The sequence below is a fragment of the Agelaius phoeniceus genome, chromosome 27 (genome assembly GCF_051311805.1).
Source record: "Agelaius phoeniceus isolate bAgePho1 chromosome 27, bAgePho1.hap1, whole genome shotgun sequence".
In the NCBI taxonomy this organism is placed as follows: domain Eukaryota; kingdom Metazoa; phylum Chordata; class Aves; order Passeriformes; family Icteridae; genus Agelaius; species Agelaius phoeniceus.
Genome location: NC_135291.1, coordinates 4031298 through 4053938, shown reverse-complemented (window position 1 = coordinate 4053938; position 22641 = coordinate 4031298). Strand labels below are relative to the sequence as shown.

General features: G+C 50.2%; 1 protein-coding gene across 1 annotated transcript in view; it reads left to right on the top strand.

Annotated features, from left to right (window-relative positions):
• LOC143695917 (uncharacterized) overlaps positions 1–15237 on the top strand; it is a gene marked incomplete at its 5' end in the record, with an annotated part of 127841 nt that extends 112604 nt beyond the window's left edge. The window contains 2 exon segments of the mRNA XM_077191129.1: positions 10637–11275; positions 14436–15237. Of these exon segments, the coding sequence (XP_077047244.1) occupies positions 10637–11275; positions 14436–14643 (847 nt within the window).
• Between the last annotated feature and the right edge of the window lie 7404 nt (positions 15238–22641).

The window sequence follows — 22641 nt, the reverse complement described above, 5'->3', positions numbered from 1 at the left end:
CCCTGGGTTTGTTATAAATAACTAGGTAGTGCTGGCTTTTGCTATTAGGTATTGACTTCTGCAAAATATTCTTAATCACAATGAGTTTGATATAGTACAGTTTGTAATCACTTTTCACTGCTTTTGCTATAATATAATTTGTCAACTTTTTGTGGCCAATGCCCTGACCCGTGTGTAGCTCATATCCTCATAACATCATTTATGGATGATATTTTAGTTAGTGGACAGTGTGAAAAACATACATTATAGTTTTGGCTTTTGCAAAATATTGAAGTGCATGCCTGATATTGTGCATTATAATGTTAACTTTTGCAGAAGTAGCCATAATTGTGAAATAATAACTAATGCTTTTATTTTTGTTACTAACTGACAATACTGAGAATGACTCAGAGATATTTGTGAAATAGCTAATGTTCATTTAAAGTACTTGTGGAAGTACCTAAAACCGTCTGCATGGTCAGATAACATCTAAGGAAGGGATGTGATGAGGACCCCTGCCACTGACCCTTCCACTGTCAATAACTGTCACCTGCTGAAACCACAGAACAGGGGCCCTTGTGAGGCAGTGACACACAACCCTCAAAACAGCAATCCACGATTCCTGCACGTGCTCTAAAAAGGCAAGTTGGGGGTCAAACCAACCTAAAGAATTCCTGGAACATGTAAATGTGTTCAAAGAAATGTTTGAATATGTATAATCATTATGAATATGTATTTGAACAATACAATGGAAAAAGTAGACAAGAAGAGTTGCTGTGGTTAACCGGTGTGCCTCTGGCCATTGCCAACACCCAGCACTGTTACTGATTTGTCCCTTATTATTCCTTATTAAACTTTCAAAAATTCTAAAGAGTGAGGTTCCTTTATCACAAAACCCAAGGTGCTCACATCTTGTTGCTCTCCTAAGCCAGATTTGTCAATCCTAAATTTTGTCTGGGCGGCGGAGGAGGAGGCTGCAAGGAAAAGAAAGATGTACTGGTGTGGAGGCCCAGGACTCTACCATCAGAGTCTCAATTCCACAGCTATGGAGGACTGGTCCCCAAAGAGAAGAATAGATTTCAAGGTTATGGTGAGAAGCTTGCTTCTCCCACAGATCTTTGCTGTCACATGCTGATTTTTGGAAAGTTATGTTACCCCATTGGCCCGTTGGCCTAATTACCCAAGTTCACCCCCTATTACCCATCTCTGGTTAGCCCCTAGAATGTTCTCCCTATCTGTCCCTCCATTGGCCCCAGTTTACTGCATTCCTCTGCCCCTGTTTCCCTATTAGCTGTCCCGACCCTTACCCCCTCCTCTGCCCCATTTTCCCCCATGTCCATTGGACCCTGACCCTCAGCTCCACCCTCACTACCCCATATAAAAACCCCCTGTGCCCTCAGCTTGCACCCTGTCTTTGTGCCTGGACCCTGTTAAGCTCTGTCCCCTGCTCCTGTACCAATAAACCCAGTTTGCTGAGATCATACCCAGACCCATCCTGCCGACTTTGTCAGCTTTATAAAGCAGCCGTGAGCTCCGGGCTCCTGAGTGCCGGACGCTCCAGGGGCCTCGGCAGCGCCAGGACGCTCCAGACTGGGACAGCCAGGCAGGGCAGGAGGAATCACTGCCCCTTTCCCCTCCCTGCTGCTCCATCTCCCAGCCCAGCATCGCTGCAGGACAGCCTCACTGCCAACGCCATCCTGCCAGGGATGGACTGGGGGGATCTCCTTCCCCTTCCCTCTGGCATGGAGGCAAATCCCATCTTCTCCTTGTCCACCCTCCTTCTTCTCCTCATTCTGTCCTTCATCCATCCACGTTCCTTTCCCATCTCCTTCCTCTCCTCCTGCCTTTTCTCTTCTCCCTGTCTCTTCCTCTCTTTGTCTTCCTCCCCCAGGCACTGAGCTGTGGACAGAGACCAGGGAGAACAAATCCCTGCCACAGAACCTCGTGGAAGAGGCCATTTGGAACAGCTCCACGGCGCAGGAATCCAACGGGGGGGGGGAAAGCCCCAGAGACCCCACACGAGGAGGGGCTGCAAACCCAGCCTGGGGAGCTGTGAGGAGGTAAAAGCCTCCCTGTGCCGGGAAGGGTGTGGGGAATGCGAGAAGAGCTTCGGGCAGAGCTCAGGCTATTCCTGGTGCCTCCAAAGACGGCGGTGCCAGATGCAGAGATCCCCCTGCAGATCCATGGGGATGCAGAGATCCCCCTGCAGCCCCCAGAGCAGCCACGCTGGAGCACGGGGATGCCTGAGAGGAGGCTGTGCCCCCGTGGCCAGAGGGGCCCCGCTGGAGCAGCCTGTCCTGGCAGGACTGACCCCGGGGCACAGTGACCCACGCTGCAGCACTTGGAGGGGGGCTGTGCCCCGTGGGATGGACTCAGCTTGGAGAAGTTCCTGGAGAAGTCTCCGGTGGGAGAGAGCCCAGGGTGCAGCAGGGGAACGACTCCTGTCCCCGAGCAGAGGGAGAAGCCCCGGGGCATGAAGTGAGCACGGCCCCATTCCCTGTCTCCGGCACTGCCGGGGTAGGAGGTGCAGCTGGAAGGAGGGAGGCGTGGGGGAAAGCTGGATTTAAGGCTCTTCACTTACTCTTCATTATCCTGCTCTCAATTTTTGGAGTTTTCTGTCAGAAATCTCTCCCCGCGCCCACTCATCCACAGGGGTTTGGGGCAGTTTTCCCTATTTGAGGGAAATCAAAGCGATGCACTGATGCTCCTAATCAGGGGTATGAGAAGTGAGGCTCCTGGCTTCCCGCTGAGCCGGAGCCACCGGAGCCGCAGTGCCGGGAAAGCCGTGGCGGGAGGTGCGGAGAAGTTTGTTTGTGTTTTCAGCTCAATCCCCCTCGGGCCCGGGCCCGTTCCAGAGCTGTTCCTCATCTCCGGCTCTGCCCTCACGCAGCCCGGGGGGCTCTGAGAGCGCGGGGCGAGGCTGTGCCGTGTGCAGAGCCCGCCCCCGGCTGCGATTGGGCGACGGTGCCGTCAGTCGTGGTTCTGGCGCGTTGATTGGTGGGATCGGGGCGGGGCAGGCCCCGGTGGCGGCCTGAGGGCGGCCGTGGCTCGGCAGCGTCGCCATTGGTGGAGCGTGTGTACGGGCCCGGGAGCGGCGGCAGCGGCCGGAGCGCGGTGAGGCGGCGGCGGAGCTGGGAGGCGGCCGCAGCGCAGGTGGGAGGCGCGCTGGGTTGTGCGGGGGCTCGGGGCTCGCTGCGGGCCTCGGGGGCGGCAGGGGGCTCAGGCGGGTTCGTTGTGCCGTGTCCGGCGCGTGTTGCCGCTGGCGTGAGGGCGCTGCGGGAGCGGCTGCCCGCGGTCTCCTTGCGGCCGCTGCCTCGGCAGGAGCCGCTGCCGGAGCAGCGCTGGCTCGGCCCGGTTCCTGTGGCTGGGACAGAGGCGGCTGCCCCGTGCCCGGGGCTGTGCGGGGAAATTGACGTGGCCGGAGGTTTCTGTGCCCCGAGGAGACAGAGGAGTCCTGTACAAGTGACTTTATTGCTGAGCAGAGGGAGAGGCCGTGGGGCATTTGCCGTGCGCTCTCTGCCATTGTAGTTCGCAGCCTCCTTTTTATCTTCATTTTCCTGGCCCATTCTCTCTCTCCCTTTGCCCACTGGCTGAGGTATTTGGACGGTTCAGACCTCCCGATCCGCCAACTGCATGTCCTCGTTAATGTGCAACCCCACTTTTGTAGAACAGCCGATATTCCTGGCTCTCTTAAGTCTTTGTTCTTTTCCTCGAAGTTCAGGAATTTAGAAGAATTTTGAGCAGCAGTCCGTGTCAGTTTGTTCTATTGTCTGAAACTGATGGTTTTTCCCGTTACTTCCTTCTCCAGAAGTCCCTGGCCCTATCTCCAAGCAGATTGACTCATTGACTCTGTTTTTTTCTTACTGAGTCTTCTTTGGTTTTGGAATTATTCTCAGTGCCCTCATTCCCTGTCCTTCTCTAGGCATTCCTGGATCAGGAGGCCTGGCTGCCCCCTGCATCCCCTCGCTCAGCTGCTGAATGAGCTGCATCCACAACATTCTCCATTTGCTGTTTCCTTTTGCAGCTGTACCAATTTCTGTTGCAGAGTCAGATATCCTCACCATGGGCTCTGCCTTTAGCTGTGCAAATTCCATCTGTGCAAGCTGGTAGAGGGAATCAGCCCAATTCCTGCCCCGGGTAGGAAGACCCAGGTACATTGTCCAGGCTTTGCCTCAGCAGGGTTAATTTGCATTTCTGAAGCTCCTCTCCGGGCTACCTGGAATAAAGCTTCTCTTCCGGAGCAGCCATGCAGCCCCCCCCGCCCCCCCCAGAATCTGCTTTTTAGTTGTTGTTGGTTTTGGTGGGTTTTGTTTGTTTTTTATTTATTTGTTTGGTTGTTTTTTTGTTTTGTTATGGTTTTAGGTGGGGGGAGGGTTTTTTGTTTGGTTTTTAAACAATATTTAAACAAACTATTAACTGTTTCTGAGTTAAATGGTCACCTTTAAAGCAGTTCTAGGTGAACGTTGAAAAACCCATAGCAAAACTTGATTCTCACACTTCTGTCCCAAACCTACCTAACCATATAAAGTAGGATTATTTTGAAAAACGATTCTCCTGTTGTATTCTTGTCACTGAAACTGCGGGGAAAACAAAAACCCTCCAACAATATCTTTAGTGTTAGAGAGTCAAGGCATTACTTGGTTTTGGCAAAGATATGCAGCACACATCATTCCATCCACACATAGCCCGAGTGTGCAGAGAAGATCATTCCATGACACGTGAGATTTATTCGTTTTTTCCTAAACTTTCTACAGTCTGAACCAATCTAAATCCACTGGTTTAATGTTCATTGCTTCCAAGTGGTGTAGTTTTTAATATTTGGTTTCCTATTAGATCCGGATTCCTTCCCCTCTGGAGTTAATTCGGTCCACACTCCTGGATTTCCTTCTCAGCCTTTTCCAGACCAGGTGTCTCCAGCTGTGGCGGGGGCAGTGTCTGGGGTAGCTGTTGGTTGCTGTTTGCTGCTGGGCGTTGATGTTTTGTTGCTGGTCGTTATCTCTGTGGGTGTCTTTTGGGCTATTCCCAGTCTGTGGAGATGTTTAGCTCATCTCTGTTGAGTGGTGTAACATCCTTTAAATAAAACCTTTAAAATTCCTTTCCCCAAGGCAAAGGCAAACCAAGCCTGAGGAGAGAAAGAAGATTTAAAAGAACCAAAATGGGTACATTTTGCAGCAATGCAGTCGCAGTCAGCCCAGAGTGTGGGTGTGAGTGAGCCCCAGAGTGGAATTGTGCCGTGGTGCTCCCCAGCAGCTGTGGCAGTGCAGGCCCAGCCAGCGCTGAAGCTGCAGCAGTGGCAGCAAGGCTTGGCCGCAGTGGCTGGAGGTGCCAGAGGAGGGTGGCCAGGATTTCCGAGGGTTTGAGCAGAGGATCTGTGGGCAGGCCCAGGGGCTTGGCCCGCTGTGGAGCCCTGGCTGCTGCTGCGTTGCCTTCAGGGCAGGCTCAGGGGCGGCTGCCATGGTCCTGCTGCAGGCGGGAAGTGCAAATCTCCGGGGCTTCAGAGCCCCTGAGGCCAGGCTGAGGGGTCCCCCCCGTGTTCAGCTGTGCTGGCGGCTGTTTCTGGCCTCAGGGACACTTGGCATGGGCCCCTTGGCCACCAGTGGTGCTGCTTTGCACTCCTTAGGCAGGAGCCGATGTCCTGGCTGGGTGTTGGCAACAGCAAAGTGCCAGGGCAGGCTCTGTGCCAGCCCAGCTTCCTGTGGGAGAGATTTCACAAGAGACAGGATTCTGGCCACAGACTGCTTGAAACATACATCCCTTATCTCCACCCTGCACAAGGTGGAGAGTTACCAGGGTAAGGAATTCCAGACATCAATTCCAAGTGAGATAATTGAATATCTGCCCTGGGTTTGGTTCTTCTTCTTGCCATAGCCAATGGCAAAAGCTGTACCCACGGCATCTTGGTTTTTATCACCAGCTTCCAAAAGTGTTTCTTTATTTCTCCTGACCTGAGCTCAGGGGGTGCCAGGGGTTATGGAGGTCCCATTGTATTCCTAAAGCTGCCATAACCCCCTGAAGGATCTTTCGAGTAAAATTAGTTCTTCTTTCTGAGTCTATTGCTTCCACAATCCCTTCTCTATGAATTAATTATTTCAGAAATACCCTAATAAGTGATGCAGTGATTGCATCAGTCAGATTGAAGCAGTCAGAATTGCTTTTGCCCCCCTGTTAGGTGCCATGGTGTCAGCAGAAGATATTGAAGCCTTCCTGCTCAGGGCATTTCAGTGCCAGGCTCTTACAAGCACCCACAGCTCCTTGGGTTGAGCTGAGCATGGGGCGGTGACCTGCGCTTTGTCTGATTCCCCTTCCTTAATAACAGCCTGTCTTGTAGCTCTTTTCCCTTCTGCTGCCCTTGCAGAGCCATCCAGAAACACATTTTGTCCCTCAGGCCAGGGAATGTCCCATCAATCTCTCCCAGCCTGGGTCTGGAGCTCTGTCCCTTGAGTGCAGTCCTGGGTTTCTTGCCAGCCCCTCTCCAGGCTGTTCAAACAGGAGGCTGGGTTAAACCCTTGCCCTGTCCTCAGTTCTGAATCCTCCTGTGCCACTGAACAAGTTTCATACTGTAATAACCGAGCCCTGCTCATTCATTTAGAGGCTCTTTTGGTTGTCAGAGCTTTAACTTGATGCCAGACTTGAACTCTAGGAGATCCTCCTGTTGTCATCAGTTTTCAGGCCTCAGTTCCCATGTGAGGTGTGTCTGCACAATTCTGCAGACATTGAGGCCACTCTGGCCACTGGGTTAAACATTTTAACACAAGAATTCTTCAGCATGGCCCTGTTTAACATCCACCTATAATTCAAATTCTTTCTCCCTGTCTAGGAGGGCCAGGGCAGGAGCCTCAGTTAATCTGCTTTTTAACACTTGAAAATTCTGTGATTCCTCCTTGTGTCCATCCATCCAGTTTCTTGACTGGAGTGTTGTAGGGAGAGATCCCTGGCTCCAAAACCCTGCCTTTAAGAGAGAGTCAGTAATAAGCTGTAAGCCCTTCCTTCCCTCTCTTGGAATAGGGTATTGATTTTAAATCAATACAAGCAACCTCTTGTCCTTGTTGCTTCAAAGTAATTTGGTGAGGGTCCATATCTAATTTTCCCTCTTTCCCTGGACTGTCCACATTTGTGGGTTCACTTCAGCATAGGCCTTGCCAGACATTTGACACATAAGTACAACATCATTAGCCTCTGTATCAACTTTTACAATATAAAAATCCAGCCACCAAATTCCTTCCCAGTAAATTGCAATCACAGTAGGAAGAAAAAGAAATTAATGTATTTCAAGCGTATCCCCTACATCTCCTAGTAGTGGTTGATGAAATCATACCTGCTCATCTTTCCCACTTATTCCCTTAATAATTAAACCATGCCTTTCCTATTTTGCCCATTAGGTCTAAGATTCAGAGTGGATTGAGAGGCCCCTGTGTCCATCAGGAGAGGCCTCCTCTCAATGCAGACCCACCTGAATGTTCTCAAGGGCTGCAGTGTGGAGGGTCCCTGGTGTGATGGGAGCTGTGACAGCCCTGCCAATCCATGTCCATCAAGGGGTGGACTTGCTGGTCCTGAGGTTGCTGCTGTCTGTGCTTGCAGTGTCCTTGTGCCCTGCAGCTGGAGCCCTGATTCCTTGCCAGGGGCTGTTTGGGTGGGCTGTCCCCTGGTGAGGAGGGCAATGCCTCTGCCGGGTGCTTGTGGCCGAGCCCGTGCCCTGGGTGCTGGGGCCCCCTTGGGCCCTGGGGTTGATCCCTCAGGGGCTGTAGGAACTCTGCCCTGGCCTTTGCCTTCAGCCTGGCCTTTTTCTGCTTCCTTCTTGCATTCACCTGCTGGGCCTTTGTGCCCAAGTGCTGCAGGGCCTTCTTCTGCCCCTCCTGCAGCCCCCCTCGGTGCCTGTGGGTGCTCATCCTCTGAGAGCTGCTGAGCTTTCTGCAAAATCATTCGTTTCTGTGGTGATCCCAAGAAAAGAAAAGAAAAGAAAATCTCAGTCCTTCCATGTATAATCCACATTTCCCAGGTGTTCCTTGCTCCTCGTCCCTGTGCTCAGGGTGCCCTCCCCAGCCCGTATCCCAGAGCCGGTCCCTGTCCTGCCGCAGTGTCCAAAGGCGCCCCCCGGCGGGCAGGGCCGGCAGCTCCACGGGGCCGGGCAGCGGCCGGGGCGTCCCGCAGCCTCCTGGGGGCCGGGGGCCACTGCCGGCCCTGCCCGGGGCTGGTGGGGTCAGGCAGCGCCCGGCGCTGAGCCCCGGCTGCCCCACAGCCCCGGCCCGGCCCCGCAGCTCCCCCCAGGCCCCCAGCCCGTGCTCCCGGTCCCGCACCTCTGCGCCCGGTGCTGCCGCTGCCCCCCACAGAGAAACCCCCTGAAACCCTGACCTCCTTGTTTTCCTCTCCTGGAAACCGGGGATACAAATGATCAGCCGGCAAATGTTGAGGATAAGACTCTGCTGAAAAACATCCAAATTCTGAGTATTTTTCTCTTCCTCCCCTTTTCTTTTTCTCACCACATAGATTCCTCCTGCTGCTTCCTGCCTTAACCATATTCCTGCACACTCCCCTTCACCCAGTCTCTTCCCAGCACACCAATGCCATCCATCCCCTGTTGTCCTAATCCCTTCTCCACTTCTCTTATTGCCCCCCTGGGTGTCCAAGTCCTTAATTGCCTCTGAGGGAGTGTGCAATCTACCTCACCCTTCTCCCAAGGGACCCTTCAGAGATATTTTGGGATCATCATCCCTTTGGCACAGGACCCCTTCCTGGCTTTCCCTTTTCTGTCTCCATGGGTGCCCTGCCGTGCTCACTCCCCAAAGATCCCAGTGCACTCACTGGTGAGATTTTCAGTGCTCTCTCCCTGCTGACTCTTCACAGCCCCCCCTGATGTGTCACTCGTCTGTCTCCTGGTCACTCTCAGGTACCCAAACAGTCCCCGGTGCTGCCGCCCCCAAGGGGGCCGATCACCCAAACTGGGTGAGGCACCTTCAGCTGCACTCACTGCCCGCTGCCCCAGACGGTGGATAGAATTCCGGACGAGTCCCAAGGTGTGTGGAAAATTTGACATCACCAGAGGATTCTGTCCACAAAGCAGACAGAGGAGTCCTGTAAAAGTAATTTCATTCCTAAAGAAAGGGAGAGGCCATGGGACATTTCCTACAGGGTCTCTCCAGTTGGTTGACACAGCCTCCTGTTCATCCTAATTTTCCCAGCTGCATCTCCCTCTTCCTTTCCGCATTGGGTGGTGTACTTGAGAGGAAGAGACTTCCCAATCCACTTACTACATATCCCCTTGATATGCTCCCTACTTTTGTGTAGCAACCGATATTCATGGCTCTGTGAAGTCTTTGTTGTTCTTCTTCTCGAAGTTCATGAATGTGGCAGGACCTTGGCTGAGCAGCAGTCTGTGTCATCAGTTAACATTTTCTTAAACTGATGGCTTCTCCTGTCGCTTCCTTACGTACAAGTTCCTGGCTCTATCTCTCATCAGATTCACAGCATCTGATTGTAAAGACACTTTCCTCTTCTTCCTTTCATGAGGGTCCCCCGTTTGTGGGACATCCCCCCCTGGAGCAGGGTGTCCCCCCTTGCTGCAGCCCCAGCCCTCAGGCAGCGCTCAGCCAATCAGAGCGGGCAGCACTGATGACTCAGCAGTTGCCAGGCAGACCCGCAGCTCTCAGCGTTCCCCACCTGCGCCCAGCGCCCCCCTCGGCCCCAGCGCCCCCCGCGAGCGGAATTTGGGGAGGTGGGAGTGGGGCAGCGCCAAGGCCGGGCCCCCCCGCGCTGTCCTGGCGGGAGCGGCTGCAGTGGGGACCGAGTGCGGGCGGGAGCGGCCGAGAGCCCAGCGCTGCCCCAGCCCGACCTGCCCCAGCTCCATCCCTGCCCCTGCCGTGGGGTGCTGTGGGTCTGGGGGCAAGAGGGAGCCGGCAGCGGGTGCTGGGCCTGGGGCAGGAGGAGAAGGGAAGGAGAAGCAGGGTCGAGGAACAAAATGGTGAAACCCTGGACGTGGGAGGAAAAGGTGGGATTGTGCAGGAGAAGGAGGAATAGCAGGAGGAAGAGGAGTGTGAGGAAGAGCAGGAACAGAGGAGGAGGAGGAGCAGAAAGAGGCGGCACCACACGGTTCTACTCCTCCCTGTATCTGCAGCCTCCCCCCCAGCCCCAGGAGCTTTGTCCGTATGCAGCAGGTGACCAGGGAAGGGGGAATCCATGATTTTCACAGAGGCTGAATCTTGGGGTTTCTGAGCTTTACTGGGCAAATGTTGGTGCTTTTGTTTTTTGTGAGGGCTGAATCTCTGTATTTTGAAGGAGGTTTTTGCTGAATATTGACGTTTGGGAAATTTTTGATCTGCATCTTGATGTTTAGAGGATTTTTGTGCTGAATCATGGTATTTTGGAGGTTCTTTCAGACACAAGATGCCCAATGACTTTCCCAGATGAACTTGGGCATGGAGGTTTTCCCAGTCCAAGCTGCTCTCCTCTTGATTTTTTCTGCAAACCAGGATTTTTAATTCTCAGGGTGTGGCCTGATGGAGGAGGAGGAAAAGCCCCAAATGTACCTCATGAAGAGGGGCTGCAAACCCTGCCCAGGGAGTTCTGGGGAGGAAAGAGCCCCCATGAGCCAGGAATGCATCCTGTGATCCAGCCAGAGCTTGGAGCTGGTGGAGAAGCCTCATGGCAGGGAGAAGCCACACAGGTGCTTGGAATGTGGGAAATGTTTCAGCTGGAGCTCCAGCCTGAGGCAGCACCAGGTGATCCACACTGGGGAGAGGCCCTTTGAGTGTGAGGAGTGTGGGAGGAGTTTCAGCCACAACTCCATCCTGATCCAACACCAGAGGATCCACACTGGGGAAAAGCCCTATGAGTGTGGGGAGTGTGGGAAGAGCTTCAGCATCAAGTGCCACCTGATGGAACATCAGAAGATCCACACTGGGGAAAAGCCCTTTGAGTGTGGGGAATGTGGGAGGAGCTTCAGAGGAAGCTCAGCATTGATTCGGCACCAGGTCATCCACACGGGGGAACGGTCCTACACCTGCTTGGAATGTGGGAAGAGCTATGGGTGGAACTCTGACCTGAGAAAACACCAGGGCACCCACACTGGGGAGAGGCCCTACGAGTGTCCTGAGTGTGGGAAGAGGTTTCACAGGAGCTCCGATCTCCTCAAACATGAGCGGATTCACACAGAGGAGAGGCCCTTCCGCTGCCCCAACTGTGGGAAGGGCTTCAAGGAAAACGCCAAACTCACCATCCACCGGCGCATCCACACTGGAGAGAGGCCCTACGAGTGTCCTGAGTGTGGGATGAGCTTCTCACAGAGCTCTCACTTGACAGAACACCAACGGAGGCGCCACTAAGGGAAGCCCTGTGAGTGCCCCACGTGAGGGAAGAGCTTTGTGCACTGCTCCAGCTCTATCCCCCATGAGACGATCTACATTGGATGATCCTCAGTGAGCGTTGTTGGGCAGAGCCCTGGTGATCCATGGTCCTGGTGATCCGTGTTGGGAAGACACCTGGCTTGGAGGCTCCACATCTTCCTGGTTCCCTGTGGGCAGCTAGATAAACCCATCAGCAGGAACATCCATTGGGACACAGACCTACAATGGAAGTTCCTCGGGGAGGGCAGATTTGTTGACTTTCAACCCCATAAAATCTTTTGCATTCAATCCTATCTTCTGGTGACATCAGGGAGTACTGAATGATGTTGAAGGTATGTTCAGGGTGGACTATATGATGTTTGTATCCCCAGTCTGTTCTGTTTATGCTGAATAATAAGTTTTGTACCTTTAAGACTTTTCCTGAGAGTGAAGAGGGAGAGAAGAAATGCGGAATTTGTTTTCAGAAACTGCACTCACTCCTCCACATTCCTGCTCCTGCACTGTGTTGTCTGCAGATGGACAGACAGCGGGACAGAGCTCTCCTTTGCTTTTAGTTAGTTTTAGCTAGCTGAGGCAAAGTAGTTCCCTACTGTGGGGTTTTTTCCCTTTTCTTTGGACCTGTTTAAACCTGCTCTGGCCTGAACACCAGAAGAGCATGGGCAGCTCACACCTGTGGCCCACCGGGCCGGGCCTGGGCCACGGCATTTCCAGCACCAGAGGGACTGATAAGGGACTGAGTGAGCTGAGCTACATCCCACAGAGGGACTTTGTGAGTTTGTCTCTCTTTTAGAGCAGCAAGAGGTTTTATTGTTTAATATTGTTTAGGTTTTATTGTGTAATAAACAGTTTTTTCCACTTTTCTTCAAAGAGGTATTTTATTTTTCCTGAGCCAGTTGGGGGACACATGGACATGGAGGGGGACATAGCCATTCATGGGGATGTGGGTGGACACAGGCATGGATGGAGATGTGGGGAACAATGACAGGGATGGAAACATGGTGGGGAGACAGCCATGGGTGATGACATGGTGGGACATGGGCAGTGACATGTGGGGACATGGCCATGGCTGGTGCCATTGCAGGGGATGTGGGGGATGCTGGGTTTGAGGGAGTTGAGGGTTCCTGGGAGGGATTTGGGGCTTGCTGAGGCCTTTGGGGACCCCAGGCCAAGTGGCTCTGGCTGTGCTGGGAGACCCTGGGGGAGGTTCTGGGGCAGTTGCTCAAGGACCCCCTGAACTGGAGCCCCAGACGGGCACTGGGCTCCTGGAAGGGGATGAACATCCTTGTCCCCAGGAAGAAAATCCCAGCACCCCCAGGGTGTCAGGGGCAACTGAGAGGCCACAACAGGAGGGGAAAGCCAGACAGAGCTGTCACACTCTTAAACTACACCCCAAAAGTCCCAAAACTGAGGGATTGCTCCCAGGAAAAAGCAGCCAGGAGATGCATGAATTGAGGGAAAGGGGGGGATGTGACCCCCCAGACTGAGCAGGAGGGACCTGCATCCCCCAAAACCAAATAGGGACGAGAGGTGGAGCTGAAGGCACGATGGGAAAGGGGTGGGAGTGCAGGGAAAAAGAGGATTCAGAGTGGGAGAGGGATGGGATCCCCAGATTGAGTTGGGAGGGGTCCTTGGGATGGGGGAATGATAGGAGAGGGGAGGGAAAGTTTGGGATGGGATAGAAAAAGGGTGGTTCTGTGGGGATCCCACTGTGTCCCCATTGCTTGATCCCTGGAGTGATTCCCTGGGGCTCTGGAGGGGAATGGATCTGCACTGGGTGGATTCCCAAGCCCCCTGCCCATCCCTGGGGGGCTCATGGGGGTTTCCCTGGTTCCTTCCACCCAAACGCTGCAGCCATGGGAGAGAGAAGGGTGTGAAAGGAGGATCTGGATTGGGCACAGAGGAGGAGCAATAGGAAGAGGAGGGAGAGAAGAAGCGGAGGATGGGAAAAGGAAGAGCAGGAAGAAGAATAGAAAGAGGAGGAGCTGCAGCAGAACCACGCTGTTTTCCCACTCGCCCACTGAGTCTGCAGCTCCCCTGGCCCTGGCAGCATCTATCCCCCCCAGATCTCACAGGTGAGTAGGGAGGGGGAACTCACCCCAAATCCATTGGAGGATCTCTGGGAGGGTTTGTTTCAGGGGAGGGGATGTTTGGATCTTGCAGGGCCCCAAGGGTGAGACACAGATGCCCCTTTGGAGAACTGTGGAAAGTTCCTGTAGCAAACTGTACTGGCTGGGGCAGTGGTACCAGCTGGGGGGGATATTGGTATTGGGACTCTGATTGGCATCAGAGTGGGGAGAGCAACGAAGGCCAATCCTGGAGCTGGGGGATCCTGTCAGCCTGGAGGGGTGGGGGAGGCTGGAGATGAGCAGGGTCTGGGCCCATCCAACTGCGAACAGGGCAGTTACTTTTTGAGCTGGACTTGGGAAGCAGGACCAAGGGCCTCACCTGTTGTTTTTCCCCCAAGCCAGGATTTGTCAATCCCAAACTTTGTCTGGATGGAGCTGGAGGAGGCTGCGAGGAAAAGGAAGATGGCCTGGGACACTGAGGCAGGCAAGGAGGAAGTCACTGCCCCTTTCTCCCTCTCCTCTGTTTCATGTCTCAGCCCAACATTTCCTCTGGCTGCAGGACAACCCCGCTACCAATGCCGTCCTGCCAAGGATGAACTGGGGGGATCTCCTTCCCCTTCCCTCAGGCAAAGAGGCAAATCCCATCCTGTCCTTGTCCACAGCTCCTTCCCCTTCTCATTCTGTCCTTCTTCCTTCCTCATTCCTTCCTCTTCTTTTCTTTCCTTTCCTTCCCCAGGCACTGAGCTGCAGACGGAGACCAGGGAGAGCAAATCCCTGCTGCAGAACCTCATGGGAGAGGCCGTTTTGAGCAGCTCCATGGCATGGGAATCCAATGGGGAGGATAAGCCCTGGAGATCCCACACAAGGAGGGGTTGCAAACCCAGCCCTGGGAGCTGTGAGGAGGAAAGATGCCCCCTGTGTCCAGAAGGCAGCCAGAGATTCATTCAGAACTCAGAGGTGGTGGAGACAACTCGTGGCTGGCAGAAACCCCACAAGTGCTTGGAATGTGGGAAGGGCTTCAGCTGGAGCTCTGGAGCTCAGATGTGATCTGGCTCCAGGTGATCCACATGGGGAAACGGCCCTACAAGTGTGGGGAGTGTGGGAAGGGCTTTGATTGGAGCTCCAACCTCATCAATCACTGCAAGATCCACACTGGGGAGAGAACCTATGAGTGTCCCGAGTGTAGGAAGTGGTTTCTGAGCAGCTCCAATCTCATCATAATGAGTCAAGGGGTCAGCTGGAAATGTATTTATGATAATTGAAAACTGTGGTTGAGTCAAGGGGCCAGCTGGGAGTATAACTGAGATAGTAGAAGACTGCATATTTTAGTTAAGATTTTAAAATTAGTTAAGAAGGTATGTTAGCTAAGCAAAAATCACATAGGTTAGTGAAAGAGTAACAAATATATTAGAAAGTAAAGCTCGGAGTGACAGGGATAGATGTAGCAATTGTGGAGGAGCAGAGACCATAGAAATATCTTGCCTTAAGAATAATCAGTTTGGAGTGGCTTGGACCATGACCAGCAGATCAAAAAGTCCTGCAAACTCGCCATGGGTGAAGAGTTTACCATGAGGAAGAGAGCTTTCTTCTTCACATACGCCCACTCCCTTATTTCAAAATCCCACAGACCCAATTAAGGCAGTGCAATTGCGCAGACATATTAGGTATTCAGCTGATTATAATACAAAGTGGGCAGATAATGATTCTGTATTATGCATCCTTAGAAACTGCTTGGATATGTAAAACCTTTTCTGTATAAATAGAGAGCAGGAGTCTGCAAATCCTTGCACATCCATTTGGAAATGATTCCTTATATGTCCAGCACTGCAATAAAATACCCTTCTTTTCAACTTTAATTAGTTGAAGAGTCGTCTGTCTGTGCTTCAGTACATCAGCAGATTCACACAGAGGAGAGGCCCTTCCACTGCCCCGACTGCGGGAAGGGCTTCAGGCGCAACTCCACCCTCGTCACCCACAGGCACATCCACACTGGGGAGAGGCCCAATGAGTGTCCTGTGTGTGGGAAGAGATTCTCCAGAAGCTCTCACTTGGGCCAACACAAATGGAGGCACCATTAAGGGAAGCCCTGCCAGTGTCCCCCATCCCGGTGTCACCCCCTTTTTTCTGCCCTCAGAGCTCCTGAGCCAGTGGCAGCCGCAGCCCCTTCCCGTGGCCTTGCACCTGACTGGGACCTCCTGTGATTGCGCAGGGAGGATTGGGGTGTGACTGAGCAGGGAGGGTGGGGTCCAGGGAACACTGGGTGCTGTGGGTCTGCCCAGCAACTGGTGAGTCATCAGAACTGCTCTCTCTGATTGGCTGATTCTTGTTTATTGCATTCTCTTGTTGCCTGTGGAGAGGCCTGGGAGTTGAGAGAAGGAATGGGAGAGATCCCACCCCGAGCACTGGCACAGGGAGAACAGACCCAGCCTGGGCACAGGGAGTGAATTTATGTACCGACCAAATCACATCAGGACAAAGAGAAGGGAAAGGAATCTCTCCAACATCTTCCCCCCACCTAGGGGGGTTAATGATGATGGAGAGACGGGGACATCTGAGTTTAGATCAGAAGCCAATTTTATTGAGTATGCCAGGGATTTATAGGGGGTTTTACTTGTATGGTAGTTATATAGGGCTCCATTTTTTGTAACAATTTCCCATTGGTTACACATTCTTGAGGACATCAGGTCACCTGGTAACATTATCTTATCACTAAGTTACTAAGTTTCACATCTTGTTTCTTGGTCCCCTCTTGCCCAGGGAGCCTTAATCTGTGTCTGTCCCTCCCACAGTTTCTGCTCAATCAGGCCTAAGATATCAGGCCCCTTCATCAGTTCCACTGTACTTTTTGTTTTATTCCCCATACCTCCCCCTATCCATTCAAACAAAAATACACTCTTAAGTGACTTGTCTATTAATTTTTTCACGCACTGTAAAATACAAGGAATAACCATAACAATACATAATACAATACCTAATACATAGAAGCCTATTTTAACTAAATTTTTTATCCATCCACCAAGTCTCCAATCCCCCAGAAGTTTTCCTAGCCCTGTAAACCCTGATACCACTGGGTAATCTTAACCATTTTCCCAAGGACATAAGTCTGTTAGAGGTTAAACAGGCGCTGGTGTGGTGGTGAGGTCCTGTTCACAAGGGTTCTCCGCCAATGTTGGTGTTCAAGGTGAATCTTCAGGTGATGCACTCAAAGATTCTTAAAAACGGCTTCACATTCTTTGCTGGAATCCACTCAGGACCATTCTCTGTGGAGACACAAGCAAAACCTCTACCCCAGGTGGCCTAAGGATAAGGCCCCAATATCTTACCAGATTCTGGATCCTTCACTAATGCAGGGGTTTCTTTCCTTTTGTTGCAATTGTGAATCATGATTAAAATGTGGAACAATCGGTGGGTTGGGGTCCATCAAAGAACAATTCAAAAAGTTGATCACATAAAGGGCTTTCTGCAGTCTCTTGGCAGGGTTGCCATCTCTGGCCCCCCTTTCTGTTGTACCAAGAGATGTTTGAGGGAGCCATGAGCCTGTGACAGATTGGCCTGTTGGGGAATGAGGAATACCTGTTTTGTGCATAATTCCCCAGAAGGCAAAAGAGTTAGCAACTTGACGGGAAATATAAACTGGGCCATTGCCTGTCTTCACTTCAGATGTATACCAAGAATGGCAAAAGCAGCAGTGAAGTGTCTAGAGACATCGTAAGCTGTTTTCCCTGAATGGGCAGATGCAAAAAGAGCACCAGAAAAGGTATCAATAGAGGAATGAATATATTTTAAATGACCAAATTCACAAAAATGGGTAACGTCTGATGCCAGACTTTAAGGCTCTGAAGCCCTCTGGGATTAATACTTCCTGCAATAGAGAGAAAACAGCACCTTTGGCAATCAGGACAAACAGCAATAGTTCTTGAAGCTTGGGCTTTACTAATGCCAAAGTGCCAAATCTAAGTGACACCATTTTGGTGAAAAAACAAATGGATCAATTTAGGCTGTTCTATCTTATTAGGTAGAACAGATTGTTGTACAGGCATTGTTAAAAGGCCAGCTTGCCTGTTCCCTTCAGCTAAAAATCTGGGACGGTCTGTATGTGAACAAATATGCATAACAAAGTAAGGAAATGTTCAATTTTCTAAGGAAAAAACAAGGAGCTGCAACCAATAAAATTGTTGTGAATTTTCAACTCTTTCTAAACTGATGCTTTGGCTCTCATCACTATTCCTGCAACATAAGCTGAATCTGTAAGCAGATTAAAAGGAACAGAAAATTTTTGAAAAGCTCTGACAACAGCAGCAAGTTCAACAATTGGGGGGGACCACTTAGATATGGATAAATCTGCTCTCCATTAGACCCACTAGAAGAGGGGTCTCTCCATACTACCACAGATTTCTGAGAGTGACCAGAACCATCTGTGAATACTCTTAAGGCTTGAAGTGGAACCTCACTCCTCTTGGGTTTTTCTGTCAATTAAAAAAAAAAAAAAAAAAAAAAAAGCTTAAAAAAAGCTTTTAAAAGCTGTTAAAACAACTCATGTTTTGGAGGATGTATTGAGATTTGTCCACTGAATTCAGGAAAGGCCATCTGAAGAGCCTTGATCCCTGAACTATCCAATTCAAATAAAAGGTGGTTAAAGGTAGGAAAACAGTGGAAAATTCCCCTCCTGCAAGAGAAACAAGTCTCTGTCAGGCCTTAACAACCAGTTGGGCCATCATTTCATGTTGGGTACTGATGGTTTTAGTCATTTGGGGTGTAAGTAAATCCATTCAGTGATAAACAAAGAGTCTGGTGCATTGGAGTCCCATTGAAACATCAAGGCATGGGGCTGTTTTGCTGGATGCAAGATTATTAAAAAGAAAAGCAGCTCAGGTGCCCAGTGTGCAGCTTGTTGGTTTATTATGACATCAGCTGGGCATTGCAGCACCTGCTGAACTTGAAATGTAAGTTTTCTAGGTGATAAAAGGTCTGAACCTCCTTTTAATCATTCAAACAAAGGACTTTTAGCTTTGTATTTGAATTCCCTAACAAGGAGTGCACCCAGTTGATTGTTCCCAAACATTTTTGTGCATCATGTAAGGTGCAAATATTTGTCTGAATTTGAAGAGCTTGGGGAGAAATTGAAGAGACCCCAATATTTGCACCACCCCAAATACCTCCACGAAGGATGTTTTTGTACCTTTTGGGAGCTATGCAAAGCCCTGCCTGATTTACAGCTTTGGTGACAAGGGCTAACTAAGGCTTTCTCCATGACTTCCTGTTGTTCAGCTGTTACAAAAATATCATCCATAGAATGGTGCAAAAGAACATTAGGCATTTGTTGATGAACAGAATTGAGGACCTAGCAATATACCACTGGCAAATAGTACAGCTGTTTTTCATGACCTTAGGTAAAACTATCCAGTGATATCGCTCTAAGGCTGCCTGTATTTTTGTGCTTGGAACTGAAAAGGAAAATTTAGGACCATCATCAGGATGTAAAGGAATATCAAAAAACCAATCTTTTAAATCAGTAACAGTCAAGTGCCAATTTTTGGGAATCATGGTAGGAGATGGGAGACCTGGCTGTAAGGCCTCTGTGTCCTCCATAGCTGCATTATTTTTCAAAGATCATGGAGTAAGCGCCATTTGCCAGTTTGTTTTTTGATAACAAACATGTGAGAATTCCAAGGACGGTTAGAAAGACAAAATGCTCTTTCTGGAGTTGTTGTTGGAGCAACTCTGTTAATACACAAAGTTTTGGCAATGGTAGGGGCCAAACCATTTTCCCTGTTTTCCAGGTTAGTTTTAAAGTGTCGCTCTCCAACGGCCCCCTTTAAAAAGCTGATTGAATCCTAAAGCCCCATTGGGAGAGAACATCCCCCACCACGGTACCATTGGTACTGGTAATACAAACAGTATGATTGAGGCACGGTGTCCCTCGGGCCCTTTGATCTGTATCCAGTGGTGGGTTTGACAGCTGTGGCTGCTTCCTCCAATGCCTGAAAGTGCCTGGAGCACTTTAGCAAGGGACCACTGTGAGGGCCATTTGTCTTGAGAGATAACTAACTTCAACTCCTGTGTCTATGAGGCTGTCAAGTGCTATCTTTTGCCCTTTTAATGTCAGAGTACACCGGCATGTGGGCTATTGTTCTAGTATAGGTTGTACCCAACATATTTGGGGTGTTCCAGTAGACCCAAATCCCCTATTTCATATTACGTCTGTAAAAGGTATGCTCATGGTTTGGGGAAATAAAATCAGTTGAGCTATTCAAGTTCTTTGGGGAACAGTGAAAGGCAGTTGGAGTGTCCAGGCCATGATCATAATCTCATTATCAGAGTCTATAACCCCAAGGAGAACAAAAAGTCCCATCAAAGAGATGGATGACCAACCTAAAAACAATGCATGCATACGCTGCCTGGATGGTCCTAAAACTCCTGTGGGAAGCAAATGAACTGATGACTTAAGTAACATTAATGTGATGGAGGTTGCCAACCCAGACAGGTTCATCTGTCAACCATATCAAGGCTACAACTGGACATTCATTGCCCTGCATCACAGTGGCCCCTATTAAAAATACGTATTTTGACAGCCCATTGAGATAAACAATGTCATCCCCACAAACTTTGAGGAGCATCGGCAACATAGGGTCTGATGTTAGCTTGTTGGCCATCAGGATGTTTCACATTAATTACAATGGCTGACAGGCCACCTGTTGAAGCACCACCCAACCCCAGAAGTCCAAAACTTGCATGAGTGAGAGGCCACGATTGAGGCCAGCAAAGTCATGAGAGTATTGTGACATCTGATCCAGTGTCAATCAAGCCTGTTACTGATATGGTTCCTGGATGACATCCACTGGTGGTGAGGATACATGTCTTTTCTGGATGGTTCTCCGTAACTTTCTGAGCCCAGAACACTTGAGGTACCCCTGTTGATCCAAAACTTCCTGTGCCGCGACTTCGGTCCACTGTATTCAGAACAGAACTCACAAAAGGTACAATTTGAGCAATGCAAGTTCCTTTCTGAATAGTGACAGGAGGGTCATCAATGGGTACCATAGCATGAATCTGTCCTAAATAATCAGCATCAATAAGTCCTAAATGCACATGAATACCTTTTAATTGTAGTACTTGATCTTCCTATCAAAAATGCACTCAATCCCTGTCCTATTCAACCATAGGCATCGAGGGGCACTTTGCACATTTCTTTTGTCAGAATGGTTACTGTGTCAGTGGTGGGTATATCAATCCCTGCAGACCCACTTGTTGCCCCTTAGTATTGTTCACAAATGTTTAGCTTTGCAGTGCTGGGGAGGCCCATATTTGCTGCTGTAGTTGTTGGGGTATTTGTTTCCACACATGCCCCTTTGCGCTCCTCTTCCTGTTTCCCTGCAACAGCTGACCATTTGCATGATATTTACTCCTGCATTGTTGAGCATAGTGCCCAAATTTAGCACAACAATTGCACACAACATTGCTGTTTGCGCTTGACTTAGATGTTATTTTCTGGGTATTACACTGTGCCATTACTTGCCCTTGCTGTCCACAATTATAGCATTTCGATGAAGGTCTTAGAACTGCAGCAAGAGCTGCTATTTTATGGTCTACTGAACCAACTTTCAAGCAAGCAGTCATCATTTGAGGAAATGTGGGTTCCCCAGGTAAAGTGTCAATAATCTTTCTGCAGCCTGAGTTTGCATTTTCTTTAGCCAAATGTATACAGAATTTGTGTCGCAAAGATTCATCATCTACCTGTCTTTCAATGGCTGCAGCAAGCTCTTCCACAAATTGCAAAAATGGTTTTCTCATCCCTTGTTGTATAGTATCATATCTCTGTTTTGGAGCTGCCATTTCCATTGATTTAATTAAAGCACTCGTGCCAATTTGCTGAGCTTGTGCCAAAATTGAAGGATCCCACCTTGCCGGTGAATCTGGGCTAGCAAAAGGCCCAGTGCCCAGTAGGGCATCAACACCCACAGCATGATGAGGGTCGTGTTGAGGCAACTGCATATTTGTTACAGCTGTGCGCTCAGCCACTTGCCTCCAAGTTTCTTGAAATACACTGTATTGTACTGGCTGGAATGAAATAGTAGCAATATGCATGATGTCATAAGGTGCAAGCATATCTGCATTAATTACACATATTAATTGCATTACCTCTGAGGAATTAATGCCATACTGAGCCACTTTCGATTGGAGATTTTGCACAACTTTCCAGGCAAAGACATGATGACTGTCATCCTGCCCTGTTCCAGGAGCTGCTTTAAAACCTGGAAAAGCCATAGGGTTATCACAGGCAACATTTGCATTAGCACTGTTCTCCTGAGGTACACTTGGAGCACCTAATCTTTCTATCATGTCCCAATTCTTTTCTTCAGCTGCTTTCTTCCTAACAAATTCCCAAAACTCCTGAGTGTCCAGGTTTAGAGCAAATTTGGGAGAGAATCCCCCAAAGGAGCTCCAGTAGGAAAGCAGATCCAATCTGCTCTTCTCCCCCCAACTGGTCTGGGAGAAAATACCTCCTTGGAGAAAGGTGGAAAAAACCTGTCTATTAAACAACAAAACCTTAACAATATCAAACAATAAAATCTCTTGCCACTCCAAAAGAGATGACAAACTGAGAAAGTCCCTCCCCGGGTTGCGGCTCAGCTCACTCTGTCTCTGATCAGTCCCTCCGGTGCTGGAAATGTTGCAGGCCAGGCCCGGCCTGGTGGGCCACAGATGCAGCTGCCCGTGCTCCCCTGGGTGTTCAGTCCAGAGCGGGTTTCAAGAGCTCCACGGAAAAGGGAAAAAAACAAAAGTCCCCACAGTAGGGAACTTCTTTGCCTCAGCTAGCTAAAACTAACTAAAAGCAAAAGAGAGCTCTGTCCCACTGTCAGTCCATCCGCAGACAACAACAGTCCAGGGGCAGAAATGTGGAGGAGTGAGTACGGTGTCTGAAAAAAACCTGCTGCTTCTTCTCTCCCGCTGCTTCACTCTCTGGAACACTCTTAAAGGTGCAAAACTTATTATTCAACATAACATAATTGGGGATAAAAGCATCATATAGTCAACCCAGGACACTGAGGCTCTCAAGGAAGCCCAGTTACTTGACGTGGGGGCAAAGTCCATGGGGCAGTAGGGCTACAGCTATTAGAAGGTGAACTGTCAACAGTTCCCTGCCCCAACTCCAATGTTACTGCGGGCGACTCATCACTTGATTCGCTGTCGCTGTCACTGTCAGGTAACGGAGGACACGACCTTGCAGATTGTTCAGGCAGCTCAGAGGGGAGCGAGGG